At 67.5% G+C, this 18,100-nt stretch overlaps 5 protein-coding genes across 5 annotated transcripts; 4 read left to right on the forward strand and 1 right to left on the reverse strand.

Annotated features, from left to right (window-relative positions):
- Nucleotides 1-1,090: 1,090 nt before the first annotated feature.
- SKN7 (kinase-regulated stress-responsive transcription factor skn7) lies at nt 1,091-4,067 on the forward strand (the record flags this gene model as incomplete). The annotated part of the gene is made up of 6 exons (XM_069349753.1): nt 1,091-1,785; nt 1,838-1,907; nt 1,950-2,289; nt 2,384-2,601; nt 2,680-3,511; nt 3,562-4,067. 6 exons carry the CDS (start codon nt 1,091-1,093, stop codon nt 4,065-4,067), a joined length of 2,661 nt encoding a protein of 886 aa, XP_069213297.1.
- A 259-nt stretch (nt 4,068-4,326) lies between these two features.
- Nucleotides 4,327-6,423, forward strand: Q8F55_001113 (uncharacterized protein; the record flags this gene model as incomplete). The annotated part of the gene is made up of 2 exons (XM_069349754.1): nt 4,327-4,667; nt 4,704-6,423. The coding sequence occupies 2 exons, from the start codon at nt 4,327-4,329 to the stop codon at nt 6,421-6,423; spliced, it is 2,061 nt and encodes a 686-aa protein (XP_069213298.1).
- Nucleotides 6,424-6,967: 544 nt separating this feature from the next.
- Nucleotides 6,968-8,873, forward strand: Q8F55_001114 (uncharacterized protein; the record flags this gene model as incomplete). Its single annotated transcript, XM_069349755.1, has 6 exons — nt 6,968-6,985; nt 7,132-7,321; nt 7,374-7,434; nt 7,479-7,611; nt 7,792-7,920; nt 7,968-8,873. The coding sequence occupies 6 exons, from the start codon at nt 6,968-6,970 to the stop codon at nt 8,871-8,873; spliced, it is 1,437 nt and encodes a 478-aa protein (XP_069213299.1).
- A 2,215-nt stretch (nt 8,874-11,088) lies between these two features.
- On the forward strand, nt 11,089-13,755 carry Q8F55_001115 (uncharacterized protein; the record flags this gene model as incomplete). The annotated part of the gene is made up of 1 exon (XM_069349756.1): nt 11,089-13,755. One exon carries the CDS (start codon nt 11,089-11,091, stop codon nt 13,753-13,755), a length of 2,667 nt encoding a protein of 888 aa, XP_069213300.1.
- Nucleotides 13,756-14,512: 757 nt separating this feature from the next.
- Q8F55_001116 (uncharacterized protein) lies at nt 14,513-16,161 on the reverse strand (the record flags this gene model as incomplete). Its single annotated transcript, XM_069349757.1, has 2 exons — nt 14,513-15,142; nt 15,313-16,161. The coding sequence occupies 2 exons, from the start codon at nt 16,159-16,161 to the stop codon at nt 14,513-14,515; spliced, it is 1,479 nt and encodes a 492-aa protein (XP_069213301.1).
- Nucleotides 16,162-18,100: the final 1,939 nt, after the last annotated feature.

An 18,100-nucleotide genomic window follows, 5' to 3' on the forward strand; every position in this document is an offset into this window, starting at 1 on the left:
AAGGAGGGGAGGGGTGCTACTACTCCGGGAGCAGGCAGCATCTCGCGCTCTTGTTGCAGCAGCAGCTCAGTCTTATTGGTGTCGCATGCACGGCCCCTGCAACCTGCTTCATCACGCGGGTCAGTGGCGGCGGCACGGCGGGCGAGGGGGGCGGCGGCGGCGGCGCAGCACTGTGCAGCGGCGGAGGCAAGGCGTCGGCGGCGAGAGGGAAGGCGCAAGGCGAGGGACGAGGGGGGGACCTTGTCTACATCATCATGCTTGCTTTTGAGTGTGTGTGTGCAAACGCCCTCAAACCGGCACACAAGTGGGTCCTGCGGCAAACTCACTGGGTGCTAGGTAGCTAGCTAGCGACCATCACATCTCACCTCATCGCCATCACTCTACTCATCACTACATACACCTTCCCCCTCCTCCTCCCCCCACACCTCGTCCCTTAACCCCCCCCGGCTCATTCTCAAAAGGCCTCTTGCCAATCGCGAGGCACATCCCCCACCACACACTCCACGCAGCTCTTGCGCTTCGCTCCAGCTCCGCTCCATCGCCCATCGCACATCTCCCATCGCACACACTCGAGACGAGACGATATACGCAACCTCCCCTCGGGCCGACGCAACCACAACACCCTCTTGCGCATCCTCCCGTGCCGTCTTGTCGCCCATTCTCTAACCGAAGACGTCGACGCTCGCCGCCGGGAATCCCTATACGCATCATACCCGTGGCAACATCACTATCGGCTGCGCATCTCCCCACCCGACATCCGTCGTCGCCCAGAGCTCTTCATCCTCTGCTCTTCTCCTCGACGCACCTCTATTTTTTCAAGCACCCTCCTATCCCCTTTTCCACTTCTCCCACACTCGAGTTACCGCTACTCCACCGCCCTTTGCGAAGGCTCTCATCGTTCCCGTAACTCGAAAGACAGTCAGGCTCCATCGCCGCCGCCGCCCGCCGCCGCCGCCCGCCGCCGCCGCCGCTTCCGCCGCCCGCCGCCTTCCCGCAGCAGCAGCAGCAGTAGCAGCAGCACAAGCAGCCCGCCGCCTCCGAGAGCCGTCGCCGTTACGCTCCCAATCACTCTGCGTTTCCCTCACTCCCAATGTCTCGCGTTCCGTCCTCCGCAGCGCCCTTGCCGCCAATCTACTTTGCAACTCAAGGCTACCCCTCTGGCGGCGTGCCAGGACAAGTACCCATGCAGCCTCCCCCGGGCTACCCAGTAGCGACCGCCGGCTACTCGGCCTACGGACGCGCCCCCTCTGGCGGTCTCCCTCCGCCCCAAGGCTACCCACCCGACAGCGGCTACAATGCCCTTGCTGGGTCCAGCCGCGACCAGTACTCGACTTATACCATGCCCCGCTCTGTCGATGCGGGCTCTCGTGTCCCAAGCGGCGGGGGCGGTTGGGCCTCTGAATACCCAGGTCAACAGGGAGGCAAGAAGCTCGAAGACGAACAGGGCCGCCGCGTATCCGTCGGTGGTTCGGGTGGAGCGCCCTCAATGTCCATGGGAGCTGGTTATGACGCCAAGGCGGGGGCGCCTGGCGCTTCGAGCACGGATGGTGGCACGGCCGGCTCGGGCGGCGCGAGCGGCCAGCAGGGCGGCAGCGGCCAGCAGCCTGGGCCCTCCGAGTTTATCAAGAAACTGTACAAGATGCTCGAGGACGAATCAGAGACGTACGGCCGTGGCAAGCCCGCAGGTGCCCCCCGCTCCAAGGGCGAACGAGGCAGCGTCGGCTGGGGCCGTGGCGGCACCAGCTTTGTCGTCTGGGACATGAACGAGTTCACCACCAAGGTTCTGTGAGTGGCGCCTGGCATCTGGGAAGTTCTGTCGATCTGACATTGTGCCCAGTCCGCAGACATTCAGACATTCAAACTTCTCTTCGTTTGTGCGCCAGCTCAACAAGTATGGATTCTCAAAGGTGAGTGAATTCAGCAACGGATCGGCCGCCTAACGCCGCCAGATCAAGCACGTCGATGAAGAAACCGGCCAGATCAAGGAGAATGTGTGGGAGTTCCAGCATCCCAGCTTCCAGGCTGGCGGCAAGGCCGACTTGGATAGCATCAAGCGCAAGGCCGTCGTCCCCAAGAAGACGACTGAAAACTCGGACCCATCATCCCCCGGCGGACCGCACCTGTCGCACCAGGAGGCTGGCCGCGTCGCCGAGATGGAGAGCCGCATCGTCGGTCTCGAGGACATGTTATTCAAGACAACCGAGCAACTGCGCGAATCCCGGCACCAGACTGTCGGCATGATGACAGTCCTGCGCGAGGTACTCGTGCACCTCGCTGCAGCCGACAAAGGTGAGTAGGCGAAATTGGTGGCATACGCATTGTTTTGCGCGCCGGCGTGCGCAGCCTGGGTGTACGCGATCCCAATACTGACATGCGTTATCAGAGGAGGCGTCGTCATCACCCTCGGCCAACCCCCAGTCGTCTGCAAGAATTCAGCGCTTGCTGCAGCTGCATGAGCAGGTCACTGGCTCGCCAGTGCTTACACATCCGCATCCTGCGTTTCCGATAAACACAGCGCCCCCCGCCTTTGGTGCCCCTCCGTTTGCGGGGGGATTGCCGCCGCCACCTCCGCCACCTTTGGATTTTGGAGTCCCATTTCCAGTAGGTGGTCGGGTGCCGGTTCCAGGCCTTCGGTCTGTGCCGGCCCACGTAACGCGTGAGCCTGACACCCCGCTCAAGGGCAACGGCCAAGGGAGTACAACTAGCCCTTCGCGAGTGCACGTAGCACCGACCCACGGGGCCAATGCCGCCGCTGCCGCTGCCGCTCTTGGCCCACAACAGCGACGCAACACTTTGGACGGCGGTGACGACGTCATCGAGCTGCCGTCACAGAGCCAGACACTCTTCAACGGCGAACCACTGTCCATGACGCCGTCGTTTGCGGACGGCGGCAACGGGCAGTGGAACGTGGACACTTCCCCCAACGGATCGGTCTACAACCGCAAGCCTGGGGAGGGAGGCGCGTCACTTCGGCTAATGGTCGATTCGTTTGTCCCCGGTGGCGGCGGACAGCCCCAACAGTCGGGCATGATCAATGACGACTCTGACGCGACTGCTCCGGCTGGCACGGCAGGAGCCACCGTCGGAGTAACGGCTACTGTGATTGCCGCCGCTGCCAATGGGGATTCTGATGCCAACGGGAATGCCAATGGCGCCGGTGCCAACGGCACGCAGCAGGCGACTACCAACGGCACCCGTGGGGTCACGCGTCGCAACAACAGCGGTACGACCATCAAACCTTCATGGTCTCAGGCGCCCAAGATCTTGGTCGTCGAAGACGACGTCGTCTACCGCCAGCTGTCGTCCAAGTTCCTCGAGAAGTTTGGATGCGTTGTCGAGACTGTCGAGAACGCCCAGCAGGGTGTCGAGTTGATGAACAAGACAAAGTACGACCTCGTGCTCATGGACATCTTCTTCGGTCCCAACATGGACGGCCGCAAGGCCACGTCCCTTATCCGCCAGTTTGACACATACACGCCTATTATTTCCATGACGTCCAACGTCCAGACGAGTAAGTGGGGGGTGTGGCTGTGTGGTTGCAGCCGCTGACATACGCCACAGAGGACGTCGACTCGTACCTCAAGTCGGGCATGAACGATGTGCTCGCGAAACCTTTCACCAAGCTCGGTCTCTTTGGTATCTTGGACAAGCATCTTTTCCACCTCAAGGCAATCCAGCTCAGCACCGAGGTTCCACGGTTTGGTGTGCCGCCGCTATCCGACCAGGGCATTGCCGACGCCGTCGCGGCTGGCGCTGCCCAGTGGCAGGACGGCACCCAGGACATTGAGAACCTCGGCTCAAACCCTCTGGCTGGCACGGGTCTGTCGGATGACCAGTACGCATTGGTTCTCCAGTCTTGGATTCAGAACGGCGGCGCGATGCCCGACATTGGGCAGATTAGTGTCGGCCTGGGCCCTGGAACGCCTGGCTTTGGCGCCTCGGTTGTGTTCCCCGACGGCGCGTTCGGCTTGCACGGACGGAAGCGGTCGATTGACGCTGTGGATGACATTGAGGACGGCAAGCGCCCGCTACCAGTGGCCGCTGGCACGATCACGGAGATGGCGTAGGTGTAGGCGTGGCGTGGCATAATAGAGTGAGGAGGGAGGGAGGTCGTAGGCAGTGTGCGTATAGCAGTACATAAGTAACTTGTATCTCTAGTGATTGCAGCTTGTTTCTTTTGAGCGAGAGGGGTAGGGGGGGACTGGGTGGAGGTGCCACGACGGGATCAGATTACAAGCCGGACAAGGAGACAACAGAGTCGGTCGGGGTTGCCTTCGGCGTCTTTGTGTCGCCAGCTGCCTCGACAACTTACAACAACCATCCACCATGGCCGCGGACCCAGCCGAGGCCTCGGCCTCCGCCTCAGCCTCGACGGCGGCGCCGGCGCCCACACCGGTGCCAGCCGAAACCGTGCTCATAACACTGCACACACTCCTGCGCGCGCACGTCGCGGCGCACCCATCCCCCACGCTGCCGTACCTGCACCCGTACGCGCCGGCGCCCCGCGCGGCCTGGAAGGGCAAGGCGCGGGCGTCGCTCCCCGGCGCGGAGGAGCAGGCTGCCGCGCTCCGGCGGGTCAAGGAGGCGGTTGAGGGCGCGCGGGGCGTGCTCGCGCGCGGCCGGGACGACAAGGAACGGGTGCGCGCCGCGCGCGCCATGCGCGAGGTGTGCGTTGCCCCTGCTGGCCAGCACTGACATGACAGCATAACCCACGAATCTGCGCTCCTCCCGCTGGGCAGCACGCTGCTCTCGCTCCCCCCCGCGATGCGCCCGCTCGCGGCCCTCGCGCCCCTCCCGCCCGCCGACCTCCTCCCCGCCCTCGGGAGGCGGCTCGGGCTCCAAGTCTTCGCGGAGGACAGCCAGTTCGGGCTGCTCAAGACGAGCCTCACGCTCGCGGGCGAGCGCTTCGTCGTCGACATCGACCTCGAGGCCGACGCCGGCGAGGACGAGGACGAGGGGGGGACCGAGCCGCCCAGCGCCGCGGCTACGCCGGGGTTGGGGCAGGGCCTGGCAATGACGGCGGTCGAGGCGACGCCGGCGCCGTCGGCCCCGCCGCCCCCGTCAGAGCGCGGCAAGGTGCGCCTGGCCAAGCTGAGCGCGAACCATGTAACGCCGTCAGGCGCGGACGGGAAGAGCGAGCACGTTGCGCGGGTGCTCCGCGCGGCGCTGGACGCGCACCTCACGGCGTGGAACGCGCACGAGGGGCAAGCGCTGGAGGGCGCGTGCGCCGCGCTCGAGGGCGCGTTGGCCGAGCTCAAGGCGCTGGACGACCTCGCGGCCGCGGGCGACGCGACCAGCCCCGACCTGTTTGCCGACCTCGAGGCGCTCGCGGCTGGGGTCGCCCGCCTCGGCGCTGAGGGCGCGCTCCACGAGGCCAGCGGGACGATGTTCCCCTCCTTCCGTATCCTTGCCGCCGGGAGGCACAACCCCAAGCTGAGGATACGCCCCGTCGCCAAGGGCGAGCACGTGCCCCCGCCGTGGGCGGACGAGGGGATGGCTGTGGACGCGGTGCCGGTGGCTGCGGACGCGGCGCCGGCGGCTGCGGCTGCGGCCGACGACGCGATGGCCGTGGACGGCGCCGAGGTGGCCGCGGCGGTGGACACTACGAACGGGGCGGCCGCAGCGGCGGATACTGCCAATGGCTCGGGCACGGCTGCGGACACGTCCGCTGGCCCCGCCCCCGCCCCCGACACCATGTGCGCCGGCGCGTGGCTGCTCGAAGTCGTCGACGACGCACCAACCCCAGCCCCCGGTGGCGGGCGCGGGCTCATCGTCCGCCGCACCTGGCTCCAGCCCGGCGCAGACGACACCGACGCGAGCGCGTGGAACGGGTCCATCAAGGCCGAGGGGCTGCTGTACCAGCTCGCATTGGAGGCGTCTGGCGCCGCGGCCCCGCTCCCCCTCTTCCCCCAGAGCTCCGAGTTTGTGCACCGCCCCGAAGGCGGCTTCACGCAGCGCTGGAACCTCGCGTTCCCCGGGCCAGAGGGGTACGTTGTCGGGCGTGTGGGCCTTCCGGCGTCGTGGGGCGAGTTTGCGCGCCTCGTGCGTGCGCTGCGCGCGCAGCTGGTCCTCGACGAGCTGTTCGCCTCGGCGTTCCCGCCCAGCGCCGTGGCCGACGACATTGACGACGGCGGCGAGCTCGACGACCTCGACGCGGCGCCGACGTCTCTGGGCGTCACGGCGACGCTGAGCCAGCGCGCGCTGCGCGTTTCGCTTCCCTACTCGCTTGCCGAGCCCGAGTCGCCCATGCTCACGCTCGAGCTCGCGCCGGCCGACGACGCGCCGTACGTCGCGGCGTTGTGGAGCGCTCCTGGCCTCGACGAGGCGCAGCGCGCGCGCGTCGACGCCGCGGTCGGCCCCGTCGCCTCACTCGACGCCGTTGCATTCGTCGCGGCCGTATCCGCGGCGCTGACGGCAGCGTAATAGCATGCATGCACTGTATTTGTAACCTCGGGCGCGCAGATCTATTCCCGAATTGCCGCTTTGGGCAAGTCTCGGGGTATCCATTTGGTTGGGCGGTGGATGGCAGCATACGTCAGTCGTCGGTCGCTGTTGGCGGCGGCGGTGGCGGCGGCTCGGGCTCGGCGGCGGGCGGTGACAGTGTGCGGCTTTTGCATCTGCACTGTTGGTCTTGGTGTGTGTCGCTGCGTCTTGGTGCGTCTCGCTCGCTGCTGCCCCTCGCCGCCGTCTGCAGCCTCCACGCCGGGCCTCGCGCGTATCAGATCGTCCAAGACGCCGTGATTGTGGATCGTCGCGTCGTCGCCGTTGAAAAAACCCAACATCGACGAACGACCCCACCCCTCCCCCCCCACAAGGAATCTCGATCACACGCCTCGATCACACCCGGCCGCTCGATCACACCGGCACCAACATCAACAGCGCGTCACTGCTCTCGTGTCGCACACACACCCGCCCACCCGGCCAGCAGCAGCCAGCAGCATCCACAACAGGCCCGATACGCCGCATCATGTCGGCCGGCGTGCCGGTGAGTATGGGTGCGGTGTGGGGGGGTGCGCATGCTGACAAAGATGCGTCCGTCGTCGTCGCCGCTGCTGCCGCTGCCGTCTTCCCCACCCGCCCGCCGCCTCGACCTCCCCCCCCCCCCTCCGGCCTCGGCTTCGCCTCGGCCAGCCCCTCGGCGGCGTCAGATGCTACTGGGCCCTCCTCGCCCCAACCTACCACAACGACACGCACGGCAACCCCAAACTCGAGCTCAAGTTTGTCTACATGGACCCCGTGCTCGCCACGCACCTCGCCGCGCAGAAGATGAGCATGCTGCAGCGCGGCGTCATTGAGTTTATCCACCCGGGGGAGCGCGAGCGTGAGTGCCGAGCGCCGCAGCGTGCTCGAGACCGCCGCTCACACCCCCCCAGAAGCCCGCAACGACCTCGCCTCGGCGATCAGCTCGGACGACCTGCAGGGCAGCGTCACGAGGTGAGTGCTGCCTAGGACCCACCGAGCCAGCGCTGACGCCGCAGGATGCGCTTTGCGCGCCTGTCGCACATCCGCACCATCCTCGGCGCGAGCGCGGGCGAGAACCCCATCCCGGCCGAGCTCGCCGGCGTGTCCGAGGACGACGAGTGGTTGATCCTCGACCTCGTGCTCAACTGGGTGAGTAGTGGCGAGCTAGGGCGGCCCCGAGCGAGATTACGATGGCTCGCACTCGCGCGGGCGGGCGCTCCTGGCGAGCGAGGTCATGATCCGCGCCGCCAAGTCGCCGAGGCGACGCCGAGTCGCTGCTAGGCGATCGCTTGCTCGCTCGCACCCCGTCGACACCGCTAACACGCCCAGGTCGCCGACGGCCTCCTCCTCGCCTTCTTCCATGCCATCAAGGACATGGACCCCGCGACCAACAACAACCCACACCGCCGCCATCTCGGCTGGTCAAACTACTGCGGCACGGACAACATGCCCGAACCGGTGAGTAGGGCCGTGCCAGCCCCAAAGGACATGGCTCACCCCCGCAGCAAGTCCAGTCGCTCCAGCAGAGCATCGCCTCCCACATCACCCCGCCCCAACGCACCCGCCAGCCGCCATCACGCGTGTTCCAGCTTCACTCGTCGCCCTCACACCCCACACACCCAAACACGCTCCTCTTCACATGGCCGCCCCCACGGCCACCAAACTCGCAGGCGCAGTTTGACGGCCTTTATGATGCCGACGAGTATGCCGATCTCATGCGGGGCGTCGACATGGACCCCAATCAACTGGCCGCAAAGCCGGGCGAGGTGCGCACAAACTGCACCACCCGCTTTGGCGCCGAGCACGAGATCCGGACCGAGGGACTGCAGAGATTCGTCTCGTCCGTGTTCATCCCCTACGGATCGGTCGTTTTCGCCTGCTTCCAGACGACAAAGTCGATCCCTCTGGGCGTCGCGCCAACTCCGGCCGGAGAGCAACAGCAGCAATGGGGATCCCCGACGCCCCAGCCTACGGCCCAAGTGCAGTCGCACACGCCAGAGTGGCGCCAGGGTGACTACGACCATGGGTACAGCACGGCGCCTGCAGCCGCACCACAGCCGCAGCAGCAACCCGCGCAGGTCGGTTACCCGGCCGACGGATATCCCCAGCACCAGCAGTACGCCCAGGGGCCGCCGCCGCACTCGGGCTATCCGCACGACTCGTCGTACCACAACGCGCATATGGGGGCAGAAAACACGCCGCCGCCGCGCACATCTGGGTCGACACGGCCGCTGGTCCGGCCGCCTGGCGATGTCGACAAGTGCCGCGGGTGCGGGACGCGCGAGAGCCCAGAGTGGCGCAAAGGAGAGAACGGGGTCAAGGATCTGTGCAACGCATGTGGGTTGAAGCTGGCACGGGCGGTGGCCAAGCGCGAGGGGCGGCAGAAGCCGCGCAAGAAGGACAAGCTGTAGCGCAGCCCGAGCGTAGCGAGGGCGTGAGTGGAGAGCGGAGCGACGCGCGGTGGCCAGCGGGGCTAGCGGGCTCTGCAGCTGGCGCCTAGCTCTAGCACGCTCACATGCCCCTCGCGACGACAAGTGCCTCGGCGGCATGGCAACGAGCAACGGCGCGCGAGCCCACGCCGCCGCCACATAGACTTCGATTGGTCGACCCGGCACCCAATAATGCGGATCGTGGCCGGGTCGGTGCAACATTGGATCAGGTGTAATAGCGTGCATGTATGGGGTGGAGCGAGCGAGCGAGCGAGCGAAGCGAAGCGAGCGAATGGGGGAGCGGGGTGCAGCGAGCGGAGCGAGCGGTGTAGAGAGTGTGGGAGCGGAGCGGGGTGCAGTGAGCGGAGAGAGCGAGTCAACACCAGCAGACAAAAGGGTGGGGTGTAACACGCTGAATACGAGGGGTTGAATACGATCCATAATGGTCTGACGCAGCGATAAGGCTAAGACTGTATTGTAACGGCGGCCACTGCTGCGTACACCAACGCTGGCGCAGGAGAGTCGTCAATCGGGCCTGTGTCACAGATATATACGGAGGCATCTCGCGTCAAATTGCGCGCCTCGATCCAGATACGAGGCAGGTATGCGACACGCGCCAAGGTCTTGGCTGGGTGCGGGGAGGCAGGCAGTCACCGGCCGCCCTGCGGCATCAATCTCTCCCCATTCCAGCGGCCGCCCAGCGCCCTGCGGCGGCACCTCTGTTCCAGCGGCGACTGGCCCAGTGGCGCCGGCGGCGGCGGCGGCGGCGTCGACGCGTGGTCGGCCTCTGGCTGGCTCTGGGAACGACGCGTCCGGTGTCTGGCCTAGACCATGTACGGCGCGGAATGGATGGGCGTGCGGGGTAGTATAGTGGCCGGCGGCACGCGTCTGCGCCACGGTTCCAGGCGCCGACGCGTGCGGCGACGTGGGCGTGGGCGTGGGCGATCTGGCCTTGCCGGCCTTGCCTTCATGACGCAGACGCAGACGCGTCCGCGTCGAGGTCCAGCCTGAGGCCTGGCCCCCAGTCGCCGTGTCGGCCACGACGCGACGACGGGCCAATGCATGCGCCGCTGACGCCCGCCGTCGCCTGGGCAGCGAGGTACGGCGCGGGTGTAGGCAGGACGCGGTACTCGGGGGGTCTGCATCGGGGGTGGGTGGGTGGAGCAGAGCAGCTGCCCACCCCGCGCGCCGCCGGAAAGAGTGGGATCGGGGCTAGCGCGCGGCAGAGGAGGACGGTTGAAACGCACCTGTGGGGTAGCGCGTCGGGGTGTGCGACGCTGGTTTGGGTGGAGCCGCGCGCGGGCGGGCGGCAGTCGACGGCACGGCGACGGTGACAGGCGGGGGTGCCTGGCTCGACGCGTCGTCAAACCCAACGAGACGACGGAGGCATCGACCCAGACGAATGTATTCATCGCCCACCTAGGTATTCTGCATGAATGCCATTGACGTCGTCGTCGCTGCGGCTCCCTGTTCTCTCTGCCGCCCGCGCTGCGCTGCGCTAGCTATTCGCAGCAGGCCTGCCCTTTTTCATTTGGTGGCGGCGGCGCAGAAGGTGGGCTGGGCTGGGGGGTAGGGCCAGTCGTCGCTGCAATGTCGACCTGCTAGGCGAGGAGGCAGGAGGCAGAGTTTAGGGCGGCTTGGCGACTGCCCTGGCCACCCCACCCCTCGCAGGCCAGCACCAGTCGCAGGGCCGCGCCGTAATACGGTTGGGGGTGCCCCCTACGCGCCTTGCTTTCGTCCGAAAAGAGCAATTCCAGCAAACCCCACTGCGAGTCGCTGTCCCGCCCGACGACGCGTCTGGCTGCTTTTGCGACAGGCGACAGTACCAGACTCGACAGCACGCTGCTCCGACATTCTCTTTCTTAACGTAACCAACTCATCTCGACATCTACCTCTCCCACCCACAACTTTGTAGCATCGCGACTGCCATCACCTACCCAGCTAGAGTCACCCCCCGCCCCCCCCCGCCGAGGCACCCCCGCGCACATCACACACGGCAAACTGCCAAAAGCATCTGCCGTCACGCGTCACGGTCATCTCTGAGACGCACTCCCCGCATTTTTCCCCTCCCGACCGGCGGCGACAAGGACAAGGCAGCGGCGAGCAGTAGCGAGCCAGTACCGCCGAGCACGCAGCAAGTAGCACAAGCACACCTCGTTGTTGTTGTTGTCCACCCCACACCACCCCACCCCACACCATGCTCAAGACGCTCCAGCACAAGGCCTCTAAGTCGCGTCTGCGCAAATCCGTCGCAATCGACACGGACGCGCTCCCCCTCCCCCTCCCCACGGACCCCGCCACCTCGCCCACAGCCACAACGGGCACGTCCCCGATCGACGGCTTCATGTTCTGGAAGAAGAAGGAGCCCGCCGCGCCGGCGTACGAGAAGACGAGCGAGCGCCGCGGACGCGAGCAGCGCGGCGACCTCAGCCCCGGCGCCCAGCCAAAGCCCATCCTCCGCCGCCCGACAGACCCCTCCCCCAGCCCCGTGACGCCGCCGCTCCGCTTCCCCGACGGCCGGTTCGCCGCCCGCGCCTACACCACCCCCGCAGCCATCTACGGCACGTCGCCCGGCGCCAGCAGCAGCGGCAGCCCCAGCGGCAGCAGCAGCACGCCGCCCAGCCTCGCGCCCCGCAGCCCCGCGTCGGCGCGCCACTCGTCGCCCCGCGTGCCCGTGCCCCCGCTCTACCCGGAGCAGAAGCGCGTGGCGTCGCCGCGCGTGCACCCCGCCACGCCGTCCGTGCACGCTACGTCGCCCATCTCGCCCATGGGCAGCTACTCGCCGGCGTCGCCGGCGCCTTCGGCGTCGACGTCGGTGTCGACCCCCAAGCCCCAGCGCACGTCGAGCCGCCGCAGCTCGCGCCCCGGCTCGTCGGCGAGCGCGTACACGTACAACAACCGCGCGTCGGTCGTGTCCACGCCGCAGCCGCCGCGCCGCGCCGCCAGCGTGCTGGGCAACAACGGCGGGGTTCAGCGCCGCAAGTCGTCGCGCCCCGTCGCGTCGAGCAGCCACCGCACCCGCGCGAGTATCGCGTCGTACTCGACCCGCTCGTCGATTCTGTCGCCCTCGTCGTCGGTGTCGCACGGGCTGGGACAGGCATTCTCGACCTCGTCGTCGAGCAGCACGCTCGAGCCGATCGCCGAGCCGAGCGAACACGCTGGCTCGCCCCAGTCGATGGCGACGATCACAGGGTCGCCGCTGCACGACTCGCCGCCGTCGATCCGGCCCAGCACGCCGCAGCGCCTGCCGCTGTCCGAGTCGGACGAGGACATCCCGATGTTCAACGTGATTCCGGCCACGCCGCAGAAGGACGTCGAGCTCGACGGCGACGACAGCGGCCGGAGAACACCACTCGGCCGGCCGTCGACGAGCAGCGTGCTCCACGAGATGCCGGAAGAGGACGAGGAGGACGAGGCGACGACGCCGGTCCAGCGCCTCATCACGTTCGAGGACGTCGCCGAGGCCTTCGACCTCCAGTGGCCGCCGAGCGCGTCGCCGCGCCTCGACGAGTCGATCGACCTGTCGTACGGCAGCCCGATCACGCTGGCGCTGAGGCCGCTGGACGAGGTCGACGAGGCCGAGCTGGATGACGCCGAGGCCGAGCTGGATGGCGCCGAGGCCGAGCTTGACGACGCGGTCGAGTCTTCGAGCGACAGCCACGGCGTGTGCACGGCCGAGAACAGCGCCGACTCGCACGACGCTGCGGTCGTGGCCAGCGCAGACGACGAGCCCGCCGTCCCTCCCCTCCCGCCCAAGTCGCCGGCGCGCAAGCACGTGTCGTTGTACCAGGCCCACGACGACGGCAAGTCCATCTCGCGCTCGCTGGCCGAGCTCGCGAGCCTCGCGTGCGACCTGCCCCCGCTCGACCTCGACCTCGTCGCTGCCGCCCAGTCCGCGGCCGCGCAGAACGCCGCGCGCGTGTCGACCGCCGTGTCGTCGCCCCGCCCGGAGACGGCCACGGCGCCAACCACGCCCCCATCACGGAGCGTGCCGCTCGCGCCCGCGGCCTCAACCGCCCCCGCCACGCCCGCCGGCATGCGCCGCGTCAACCCCGCGTGCTCGCCCGCCGCGTTCGTCGCCTACACTGCGCCGTCGCACCCGCTGCCCCCCTCGCCCCCGTTCAACTCGTACCCTTCCCTCCCCTCGCTCATCTCGCACGACAGCATGCCGTCGTCCATGTCGGGCCACTCGATGCCGACGTCGCACTCGCTCGCGTCGATCGCGTCGTCGCCCGACGCCGACGAGGCGCTCGGCAGCATGCTCCGCTCGCTCTCGACCGAGGACCCGCTCGGGCTCCGCGGGCTGAGCGAGGCGGCCGAGTGCCCGACCACGCCCAAGGCGGTCGCCAAGGACCTGTCCGAGCTTCCCGTCGACTTCTCCGAGCCGGCGGCCAACGGCCTCGGGCTCGGCCTCGACATCGGCACGGCCGGCTCGGTGCTCGCGTCGCCCTTCAGCCCGACCGAGCGCGCGTTCGACAAGGACGACGAGGAGCTAGCCGACGCGCCGCTGCCCCCGCGCCGCATCCACCGCATGTCGGCCGCCGCGGCGCACCCGCACCGCCTGGCGCTGTACGGCACGCCGCGGCTGTACACTCACCACTCTGGCGCGAGCTTCAGCAGCACGTCGTCGCGCGCGAGCACGGGGTCGTACTCGTCTGGCTCGTACTCGTCGTCGTCGTTTTCGGCCACGGGCGGCCCGACCCGCCACTCGCTCTCGTCGTCCATCTCGAGCCGCTCGCTGTCCCTCGTATCCGACTTTAGCTCGGACGACGACCTGTTGACGGCGTCGATTGTCGCTGGCTCGCAGGCGTTCATTGTGGGCCGCGAGGACGCGCGCGCGCACGAGGTCGGCGTGGCGTTTTAGGTGCGGCCGGTGCCGCCGGTGCCGCCACCTCTGCCAGTCGTGCATGTCACTGCCCATTCGAGCAGCCCGCCTCGCAGCCCGCCTCGCAGCCCCACATCCGTCATACCCTCCCCGCCCCGTGCCTCTGCACTAATATGTTGTCCCATGATAACCTTGTAATGATTCCCCATATACTATAGGCTCTGCCATGTACTCTATGCTCCGCACCCGCGCCTCTCCGCGCCGCCGCCGCTGACGGGCCGCTGAACCCAATAAAACCGGGACGTCCAGTGCCGTACGACGACGTCAGCGGCCGCTGCATGCCCAAACCGGTATCGCAGCGACCAGAAGGTCACATGCATCGCAATGTCCCTCGCGACGAGCGCCGCCGGCGGCGCGGGAATGCAAGCAATCATGCCCCACGCCTGTACGTACCCCCGCTTCCCGTGGCACGGGTGATTCCCACAGTGGCAGTTGCGCGGTGCCTGCCACGCTGGACACCACCAAGCCCATGTTCGGATTACAGCATGGCCGTAATGTTTGCTCGCCATCGCGGGGGGGTACGGCAGCGGGGGGTTTAATGCTTCTGTGCTTAATCAATCGTCGGTGACTACTCGGCCATCTACCATGCACGAGCTCGCTGCTACGCTGTATGGCCCCTCGCACTCGCCGAAAGCAGATGCATGGTGGCACAACATGTGGTACTATAGAAAATGTTTTAGACGTCTCAGACGCACGCAGGGGCACCAGACGCAGACTGGGCAGGAAACACGACGCTCTACGCCTTGCCGAGGAAGCGGCTCAGCTTCTTGTGCTTGCCGAGGAAGCCGGTCGACGCCTTTACGCTCAGCGTGCGCTCTGGCGAGGGGGGCTCGGCCGGCTGCATCGGCATGGGCGGGGCAATGTCAGTCGTGGTCGCTGTACGGGCCGGGGGGAGCATGGTGGCGCGCTTATCCCGCTTGTCGATCTTGAGGGGCTCGATCGTCGCGAGCGTGGGCACGGCCTGGGCGCTCGTGTTGCGCGGCGTCTTTTGGAAGGGCGGGAACGCGCCGCCCGCCGGCGAGCTGACGCGCGGGCTAAAGTCGATGGCGGACATGGCCGCCTTGCCCTGCGCGTAGAAGGGGCGGCGGGCGGCCGCGGCGTTCATGTTTGGCGAGCCCGACGCCTTGAAGAAGGACGACTTGAGCGGGAACGACGGCTCGTCGTCTTCTTCTTCTGACTCGTCCGACGCGGGGGCGGGCGCGGGCTCGGCCACGGCGATGGTGAAGACGTTCTCACTGGATCCCGAGCCGGCGGAGACGGGCGCGACGATGAGCGAGTGGCGCACGGCCGGGCGCCGGCGCGGCGAGTTGGCCGCCGACGCCTTGATCTCAGAGTCGGTCACGGTCGGCACCTTCTTGCGCGGGACCTTGCGCGGCGGGGGGAGGGCTCGCGGCCGCGCAGCCTCCGCAGGCGCTTCGACTCGAGGTCGAGCTCGCGCGCGGCGGCGCGGAAGGAGCGGAGCTCGTCGAGCGTCCACGTCGGGGACGAGAGCGAGTCGAACGACTCAGTCGCGAACTGCAGCCGTGTGGGGGTCACGGGCTGGGACGAGGACGACGCGGACGAGGACGCGGTCGCGACGCTCTCGCCGGCGAGCGAGCCGGCCGACTCGCTCGAGCTCGTGCTGAGCGGCCGCGTCGTGACGATGGCGGGCACCTCGAGCTCGGCGATGCCGAGGCCGCGCAGGCCGTCAGTGTGCGGCACGGCCCACATCTTGGCCGCCTGGATCTCTGGCGGGGCTGCGCCGGCCGGCAGCGAGGATGTGGTCGGCGGTGTGACGGGCAGCTGCTCGTCGTCGCTCGAGTTGAGCGAGCCCGGGCTCTGCTGGGGCACGGCGGTGCGCATGACCGTGTCGATGGCGGGGTTGGGGCGGGAACGGGCAGGGATCTGGACGATGGGCTTGGACGGCCCGTTGAGCTTTGCGGCGGCGGCCTGGAGCGGGTGCAGGGGCGGCACGGCGGGCACGGGCTCGTCGGGGACGATTGGGCGGCTCCAGTTTAGCTGGCCAAACTTTGAGAACTGGATCGAGCGGCGCGCCGTCGGGACGCGGCGCTGCGGGTCGGGCGAGGCGAGCACTTTGGCGTCTGTGGCGGGGGGTAGGGGCGAGGGAGGGGTGCCCAGCGGGGGCGAGAGCGTAAAGTCGACGTTTGGCGACACTGGCACGTACGACACTGCGCGTGTGGCACGGCGGCTTGATCTGAAACCGGCCTTGGACGATGGCTGGGGCTGGTGGTGGGAAGACGACGACGGCGCCAGCGACGACGGCGACGGAGAGAGCGACGACGGATCGGGCGAGTTGAGAGAGTAAGTAAAGGATGAAGAGTAGAGTTGGGCGATGGGGGCGGTAGACGAGTGGTGGTGGGGGGGAGGGGGAGCGTGGGTGGCCATTGTGGCTGGCGGGGAGGGAGGGTGTGTGGGATGCCGCGGTGGTCTGTGGCCGGGCTGACGTCGGGCTAGGTGTAGTCGATGCGAAAGTCGTCGTAAGGGGGGGAGCGGGGTTGGGTGCTCGCTGGTGCCTTGACGCAACGACGAGTGAGACAACGAGATTGTGACGAGAGCGACGAGGGGGGAAGGGGGGAAGGGGGGGATGTTCCTCGCCGCTGTATATACTCTGCGCTGTCTTGACTAGGCCACGATTGCGTTACTCTCCACACTCTCGGACAGGCAAAAGGTTTTGCAGCAGCTGCAGCTCGTCGCCGCCGTCGTCGTTCATAACGGGTGGGTGAGGCGCACCGGCGGGATGAGCGACAACATTCAGCGCGGGGGGCGGCGGGGACGGGCACTCAGACCCGCGCAGACCGCCGTGCCTTGCCAGCTAGCTGCGCTGCGACAATCCTGCCTCCCCCCTGCGCCCTGCGCCACCCCATCACTTTAACCCTGCGCAACGACGATCTGTGGGTCCGTGTGTGTTGGTTCCCTGAATGCCTCAGGGCTCCCATCGAGATAAAAAATTCTCCGGGCCCTCGCGCCGTCTCCCCAGGCAGTAGCTAGCACGGGGAATCCAGCGGCGGGACGCGTCCCGCCCGCTCCCGCTGGTCCGACGTACACTGCTGCTGCTTCTCTTGGCAGCTGGCGACGCCGCGCGCCGCCGCGAACCACTTCGTCCCGTTTCAACTCGGTCCTAGCCGTGCTGGGAAGCGGCGTGTGCAGTGGGGCTGGCTCGTGCCCTTCGGCGTAGGTTGGGCCGCACGCGTCGTATGCGACCAGAGCCTACATTTTGGCGCAGGAGCGAGTTGATTGTCCGCATTGTTATCAGGGTTGGTGGAACACTGCAGCTCGCAAGCCCTCGGCGGCGTCCATCCGACCAGCATACCCGCCCACCGACGCATGACGCGATACAGAGGTGGGCTCATTACACGGCACGGGGCGGGTACGCGCCCAATCCTCCGCGGGGTGGGCTGATCTCATCTGTCCTCGCCACCGGTCGCTCGTTACGTAGGTGGGATGAGTGGCGCTGCTGCGTCTTCTGTCCGAAGAGCACAGTGTTCGGGCAAGCGAAGCTGCTTCTGCTCCCTCTGTAAGTGAACCACCCTGCGCCTGCGCCGCACTACAGTCGTCGTGATCGCGTAGCCCTTCGCATGGTGCCACCGACATGAGACGCGCAGGGAACAATGCCGAAGCGGCCAGCCAGGCACAGCGATACCTGGCTGAGGCAGGCACGAGGGCTGCCTGGTTGCACCTGCCTGCACCGGCACCTACCCCGCACGGCGAAAAACTTTGGGTGGCCAGACGCGGACATGCATGTGCATAAGCTCTGGCATTCACTTCTGGGGTGGAGGGTGGGTGCACCCGCTGCAGTCACGCTGGTGCTGCTGCTGCACGCTGTACACTGCTCGCCCCATGCCGGCAGAGAGATCCAGAACAGGACAGACTGTGCATGCGTAGGGGGGGGAGGAGATCGCGGGGTGGGGAGTGGCCTCGCGGGGCGGCCTCGCAGGTGGGCTCTCCGAGGCACTCGGTTTCACCAGCGGGCCGCTGGGTGGCTTGGGGCAGCTCGGAGGAGCGCAGCGCCGAGCCGGGAGCGGGTGCGCGCGCGGCGGCGCACTACTCCGCTGCACATGCTCCCCCAGCACTCGGCAGCAACTACCTGCCCCACAGCCAGCGCTTGTGACACAGCCCAAGACGGCCTCCCTCCAGGGTGGGCAGCTGGGTTCGGGGTCCACCCTGTGTCCTGTACCAGGGCCGGATGATTAGAGTGTCGAGGTGGTGTGGCGAGATCTATGTGGCGACGTCAACGCCCTCGGCAGTGTCAAGCCGAGGGCGCTGCTGCTTGCATGATTGCTCATCTGCTCGCTTGCTCGTCTATGAGCGTCATGAGAAGCACGAG

Source organism: Vanrija albida (genome assembly GCF_041260175.1).
Source record: "Vanrija albida strain AlHP1 chromosome Unknown contig_1, whole genome shotgun sequence".
Taxonomy (NCBI): Eukaryota; Fungi; Basidiomycota; class Tremellomycetes; order Trichosporonales; family Trichosporonaceae; genus Vanrija; species Vanrija albida.